Below are 7,426 nucleotides of genomic sequence, written 5' to 3'. Positions count from 1 at the left end.
ATCTTCCTCGCGGCGGCCCAGCACCTTATAATCTTCCAAAATGGCATTAGCCACAATGGAAGTCCCTACCAACATGGTCGAGAGCTGGTTTATACGCAGCTCCCGCGGTGCGGCACGAGCCCGCTCAACTTCAAAGGGGGTCCCAAGACCGCCCAGGATCTCCCTGCAGGCCGCAGGGTCGTTAGCAATATCATCCCCCTGCAATACAGTCCAGGGGGGTCGATGGTACAGCGTACCGCGATCCTGGGAGTAGGTGCGGTAGTAATACTCCAATTCAGACTCCCCAGGCTGAATTGGAGGCCCGTCATACCCCGCACCATCGGCCGACGAACTGGTACCCTTATCAACCGCAGACTTCCGCGGCCCAGCATCATGCTGCCGCGCTTCATCGCCAGTTTTTTGCGGTTCAGCATCAGAATGTTGCTTTCCGGTAGCAGTGAACCGCAAACTCAAATCGTCTCCCTCATTGGGAGAGATCAGGTTGTTGGACGAGTCGACAGTATCAAATATCTGGGCCGCAGCATTCTCTGCGGTACCCTCCTTCCGCACGGTTGACTCAGGTACCACCTTGACGGGAGGTGTCGATGGCACCTCCGCTCCACCCGCATCCATGGCACGCGGAGGGGACTCCGGAGCATCGAAGATAGAAAAATCTTCATCTTGACGCTCTGCAAAAAAGTGAAATAGCTATCAGAACCAGTTACACAACAGTTAACACTAGATAGCCTACACTTACCAACGACAACCGCAGGTTTCTTCTGCGCCGGAGCAGACCTTTTGGTTACTAGCCTCCGACGTTTGGTTTCAACACCACCAGCAGCTTTCTGCTCTGGCCTCCTCTTCTCACCAATCACAGGGGGACCCGCAGCCGTCCCTCCCGCAGCCACCTCTTCTGCCTGCTTCTTCGCAGCACCAGAACGTGACTCCGCGGCTGTACTCAAACCCTCAAGGGTATCAGATACTACGACGTAATCGGTATATCCCCGAGAACAGGATTGATAGGTACCTGCGGCTTCGAAAACGGAAGAAGGGGCAGCTGAGCCTTCAACACTCCCCTTACCACGACCCCGCACGGTCTTTTTTACCGTTTTCTTCTCCACAGTCTTTTTGGGGACGCGTTTCTCAAACTTCCCCAAATCCGCAAGGACACCTGGATTCGCACAATCAACAGAACCAGTCAAAAAGATAAACTGAAAAAACTAATGCCACGTAAGACGTACCTCTTGCGTCCCCCGGAACCGGGGCTTCCAGCACCGCTTTTGATGGTACGCGGAAGTTCTTCAGAATTTCAAGGTTGAAACCTTTCTTCAGCTCAACCGCGATCAGTTCAACCTGGCCCTTGAAATCAGGCTCAAACATCCTCCACAAGCCAACCGCATCCGCTGATACATGCATGCAGGTTATCACAAAGACTTAGAAAATAAGGAAAATAACAAAGGGTAACGAACTTACCACCACCCTGTTCCCGCAACACGGGTCTTTCCTTCCTATCCGGTCTAGAGAGCATCATCCGCAATATCCATAGTTGGTCATTATCCAACTTCTTGAGTTCAATAGGCCGCAGCCTAGAGAACCAGTCCGCGGTCTTTGCGGAAGCAACAGGAATATCTTCATCGGAAACTCCAACATCGACGTTCCTGAAAGACATGTTAGCATAGACCGCACAGGCTTTCACGTAGAAGAACCTCTTCTTCCAGCCTGTCACACCCTTAGGGGGTGTCATCAACTTCAGACTCCCATGCCTTTGAGTGAACGAGAAAAAACCGGTGTTCACCGTCAACTGGTAGAAACGCCGGAAATTCTCCACTGAAATGGGCAGGCCATGGGCACGGAATGTGTACTCAAAATTCCGAATTCGGAACATTCCGAAAGGACTAAGCTGGGAGATATGGAGGTGATAATACTCCAATACCTCCGCCACAAACACCGTCACCGGCAACCTAAGGTTACCGTGGGTGAAAAAATCCGCCCACAAGGTTATATAACCGGCCGGAGCATCGGCACCGGTGTCCCCCACTTGTGGGAAAGTAGCATTCCAGTCTTTGGCCATCTGAACAGTGGCCATCAGGGTTTTAAAACTACCTTTTGTCCACTTCAACACCGGTAACCCACCACCGGGAACATTCACATCATCATCCTCGTCTTCTTCCTCAGCCACTATCGGCTGTTCAGGGTTTTCACCCTCCACATTGTGTGGATTCGATGGTTCAGCCATCAAAAATATCAAAGAAACGGAAGATGGTGAACAGAAACACTAGAAACCTCACCAGAAATTCAGGAAAAATCGTCGGAGAAGACAGATGACAACTTTCTCTCAAACGGCAAATTTTTTGAATTTTCGACAAAGTGAGAGGAAACCACAAACGGTTATCCCCTTATATACCCATCGCAATTAATGCGGAGGGAGAAAGCAAATCATCACGTTCAAAAAGAGCGTATCTTGCAACAACACGTGTCGAGCGCCGTTTTAGCTGACGGTTATCACGCGCGCGTGGCCGCCCACGCGCCTGACAAAGAAGACGTTTACACTCCCTGCTACAGTGCATTTAATGCCTCGGGCAGTGCAAATGTCCTTTCATTTCAGCACATGCAGAAACGTCTCACCAACTTCTACCAACTCACACGTGCGATCAAGCCACATAGGCAAGAAAAAGCGACAACATTATCCAAAAAACATAAGCGGCATGCGGTTTTTCTGGTTTACCGCACCATAACCCATACCGCATGTCGTTTTTTTTATATACCCTAAAAAATAGGTAGAAATGTATCTATCTATGCTATAAAGGGATATATTACCTTTTCCGCATCACTCACGAGCACACGTGAAATATGCGGAAGTGACACACATGAACCCATTCAGATGTGTCAGATGCTCAGAACCAGTGTTGTTCTTTGGACTGAACCGCATCTCAGGAACAGGCAAAGCGCATTGCCTTCCTTTTCTTCAAGCTTCAAATCCCTCCTGTCCGGTTCACAACCACAGAGGGTGCATGAACAACTTCTCCAGAAGAAAGAAGGAACGGAATCTACGCGCCCGCACATCAGCAGCCCTGACTCCTGAACCTTCAAGAGTTACATCCGTGCAACAAGCACACTTTGAGCGAATATGGGACTGCAACATCGCAGACACCCATAAAGAGCTACAGACATAACCATAGCTTCCGCAGAGTGGTTGCTACGGAAAAGCAAAACTCACTCCACATCACCGAACGAGGCTACCTCGTTGTAAACTCGGTATTGGAGCATGAAGGTAAGTGGCTCCAGAAAGAACGCAGATACGTGCTCTAAACAAGCACTTATCAAGCAGCAAGTGTCCGAACAGCGGTAACAAGTCTGCCTATGACTTTGTTTACCTGCCAACGGACCGCGGTAACAAGTCTGCTTAGGACTTTGTTTACCTACCAATGGATCGCATGGAATAAACAACGATGGGCATCCCCTTGCCTATGACCATGTTTATTTACCCATAGTCTAGATCCACATTGTTCGACCAAACACGGCCAACAATGACGCAACGAAGTAACCGCAAAGAACGTACGGTTACTTGAGAGCTATCAAGATGAACACGAACACCCAACAAAAAAGGGATGGTCATCTCATCATAGGATGCTGAACATAGAACTTGAGCAAAGTTCTAACACAACATCCAAAACCTTCAAACCTGACCGCAAAGGTTGGTTTACAAGTTTTTCTTTTCTTCTTCGTGCACCATTCTGGCAAATGGTTCGAAGAAGAAACCACCTCCAAGAGGTTCGAAACATGTGCAAACCTTCGAACCACCATCCAAGAGGTTGGTTCGAAGTTTGTGCAGCATTACTATGAAGGTCCCTAACAGGCCTTCAACACAACAACAGGTGGCAACCCACCTGACGACATGCAACGGCTGAGAATTTCGCATCAAGCGAAACCCCTTCACCGGTACGGAAGAGGCATAGCCGGATTTTTTACCAGATCACCAGGTTGATCTGGCCTAAAATTTTCTCCAGACTGCCACACTACCTTCCTACACCATAAGTCCAGTACTCCTCCCACGTGCAACTTGCACAAGGGAGCAACACTAGACTGGGGGGACTTGAAGGGGTATGGTCCCAAAACGACCATTACCCGCATCAAACAAACCCCTACCAGTAAGCAAACCGCACCCATGCGGTCACATCCTTCGAACCCATTCGGTTCGAAGATGAATAGCTTGACCCAAATACGAAAGAAGATGAACATATCGATGCGGCTGGCACCGCATCATATGGCCATTTTCGTCACGACAAGGGAAGCGAGCAAATAGTCTCCACATACGATGATGCGGCCAACACCGCATCTCGCGTATTTCTTGATCACAAGTAGGAGACGCGGTAACTTCAGACGTTACCGCATGCAGCGATGCGGCTCGCACCGCACCCTGCATATCCAGCAAGTGGACTGACACGCCAGGCAAGTGGCTGACACCACGAGGCAAGTGGCGCCGGCGACAGTCCCCTGTCAGAGCTATTAAAGCAATGGGCTGACGTGGCGTAACCCCCACGGCCGGCGAGACTGACACACCTGCAACGGTGCAGCTCGTCGTCAGCCCATCCATCAATCTCCTCCTTCACTCCTCGGCTATAAATACCGACCCCAAACCAGGTTTGAGGTATCATCTCTACACAACTCTAACTACTACTATAATCTTGCTTTGCTTCCCAAGCAAACTACTGATTCTCACGCCGGAGAGTGGTAACAAGGAGCACCCCCCACCCCATCCTCCTTGTTACGAGTCACGGCTTGTTTCCTTGTGCAGGAGATCATCCACCGGTGACCCAGCCAGCGATCTCCGAGAGGAAGGGATTAACCCTTCTTGACGAGACCAGTGTGTTAACCCTGCCCGGTTAACCATTGTTTCATCAGTATCCTTGCTGACTCAAACTACTGGGTTGAGGGTAACGTCGCCTTCAAAAGAGGGGCCTACTACAATAACTAAGATAATCTCTTAAACAAGTGCAAAAGTGCGAAAATAATCAAAGGTTATACTAACACACGTGTCGGATCCAAGTGATTCATCTTGTCTATCTGTTTTTATTTTATTTTATTTTTCAGCATTTAGTTAGTTTTTATTTTTCTTAGTTTAAAACATTTTTATCACTTTTTGATTTGATTAGACGTTGAGGATAAACCGGTATTAAAAGCTCTTGTGTCCTTGGACGACCTCGGTATCTTACCAACACTATACTACGTCCACGATGGGTGCACTTGCCTATATGTGTGTTTAGTGTTAGTAAATATCGTGTTTTATAAATTTAAAACTTGGCTAAAAGTGTAAAAAGGGGCTTAAATATACATCTAAAATATATTACACTACACACGCATCAAGTTTTTGGAGCCGCTGCCGGGGACACAAGGATTTTAAGAAAGTTAGGAATCAACGGCCTAATCATTTTTTTATTTTTCTTTAATTTTTAGGATTTTTTCTTAGATTTTCAGCTTCTGCAGAGCTCAACACGGGGCCGTGCCTGGTCGGACACGGGCCGTGTTCAGCATCGTCACTGGCAGTTTTTGTTTTCCAAGTTACAGAAGGCTGACCACAGGGCCGTGCCGGTGCAACACGGGGCCGTGTCCAACTTCCAGTAACTGGGATCTGGAAAACAATCACTGAAATTCCGACCACGGGCCGTGTTCGCTCAACACGGGGCCGTGGTGAACCTTCTGACCAACATTCTTTTTTGTTTTTATTGCAGGACTTAGAACCCGACGCCACCCTCACGTAGTGTATGAGCTCCAGTTCCAATAAAGACATAAAAGAACCACTAGAAGAACCCGAACGCTTTCTCAGAAAAAGGTTAAAAGCCAAAAACCAAGAGAAGGTTTCGGGTAATCCACCTCCAATGGCGGACCAACGTACCCTTATGGATTATCTACGACCCACCGTAGGTAATCTAGGCGCCGCTATCAATGCTCCGAATGTCGAAGCCAATAACTTCGAACTTCGGCCACATTTGATACAAATGCTCCAAAACTCCGCAACCTTCCATGGGCTTGCGGACGAGGATCCCCATCTATATATAACTAATTTCTTAGAAATATGTGATACCTTTCGGATCAATGGAGCATCAAACGACGCCATCCGCCTCCGTATGTTTCCCTTCTCACTAGAAGACCGAGCGAAAGCTTGGCTCAACACCCTCCCAGCTGGATCGGTAAACACCTGGGATGAACTAGCCCAAAAATTTCTATATAAGTATTTCCCTCCTTCTAAAACTGCTAAGTTAATGGCTGAAATTAATACATATTCACAAGAGGACGGGGAATCCTTATATGAAACTTGGGAAAGGTTCAAGGAGCTATTACGCAAGTGTCCCCATCACGGCCTCGCAATATGGCAACAAGTATCCACCTTCTATAATGGATTGTTGCCACACACTAGGCAGACACTTGATTCTAGCTCCGGGGGACTTTTAGGTAATCGACGCCCACACGAAATATATAATCAAATTGAGGAAATTGCTCAAACCAATTTTCAATGGCACACCCCCCCGGGGAAATAAGTCTATCGCCCCGGGCGCCCATAAGGTCGATGAAAGCACTTCTTTACAAGCCCAAATCGAGGCTCTTTCTTCAAAGATAAAAAAATTAGAAATGACAAAAACAGTCTCGGTTATGGCTTGTGAAGGGTGTGGTGGGTCACATGAAAATTGGAGTTGCATGAAAGAAACAGACGATCAACAAGAAATGGTAAACTACATTGATAATAGACCTAGGCCGTCGGGTCCCCCAACGTGGACTTACAACCAAGGATGGCGAAACCACCCAAACCTTGGTTGGAGGGAACCCGGCAATAGTAGTAACCAACAAACCCAACGAACAAACTTTTAGCAACCAAGAAATGAGTCACAAAATTTCACTCAACAACAAGATGGACGAGAAAGGCTCGAAGATACTATATCTCGCCTCGTCTCTGACACTGATAAGAAAAACTCGGAAAGATTTCTACAATTAGAATCTAATTTTAGAAATCAACAAGCTAGCATTCAAAACATAGAAAAACAATTAAATCAAATAGCTCAAAACTTTTCCGAGAGACCACAAGGCGCATTACCCAGCAATACCGAAACAAACCCAAAGGCGCAAGTTCACCTCATCACACTACGAAACCGCACCGTAGGGCCTGCAGAAGTGCCACCGCCAACGGAAGAAACAGTACCGACACCTCTGCAGGAGAAGAACTCTCCTCCACCACCAGAGCCGACCAAGGCTCCTCGAGTTCCGTACCCCGGTAGGTTAATTCGTCAAAAGACAAATGAGCAATTCGCAAAATTCGAAAGTCTGTTAAAACAATTGCACGTCAATATTCCTTTTATCGAAGTCCTAACCCAAATGCCCAAATACTCTAAATTCATGAGGGACTTCCTTACGCATAAGAGGAAAATTGAAAATCTGCAATTAGTTAATTTAGGCG

General features: G+C 47.5%; 1 protein-coding gene and 1 non-coding gene across 2 annotated transcripts; both read right to left on the bottom strand.

Moving 5' to 3' along the window:
* Positions 1 to 1,001: 1,001 nt before the first annotated feature.
* LOC110866772 lies at positions 1,002 to 2,216 on the bottom strand. The gene is made up of 2 exons (XM_035975200.1): positions 1,453 to 2,216; positions 1,002 to 1,382 (listed from the first exon to the last, which is right to left on the bottom strand). The coding sequence occupies exons 1-2, from the start codon at positions 2,213 to 2,215 to the stop codon at positions 1,165 to 1,167; spliced, it is 981 nt and encodes a 326-aa protein (XP_035831093.1). The 5' UTR covers position 2,216; the 3' UTR covers positions 1,002 to 1,164.
* Positions 2,217 to 6,233: 4,017 nt separating this feature from the next.
* On the bottom strand, positions 6,234 to 6,340 carry LOC118480732. Its single transcript, XR_004863709.1, has one exon. It is a non-coding gene; the product is annotated as a small nucleolar RNA R71 (small nucleolar RNA).
* Positions 6,341 to 7,426: the final 1,086 nt, after the last annotated feature.

Source organism: Helianthus annuus, chromosome 7 (genome assembly GCF_002127325.2).
Source record: "Helianthus annuus cultivar XRQ/B chromosome 7, HanXRQr2.0-SUNRISE, whole genome shotgun sequence".
In the NCBI taxonomy this organism is placed as follows: Eukaryota; Viridiplantae; Streptophyta; class Magnoliopsida; order Asterales; family Asteraceae; genus Helianthus; species Helianthus annuus.
This window is presented reverse-complemented; position numbering and strand designations above follow the sequence as displayed.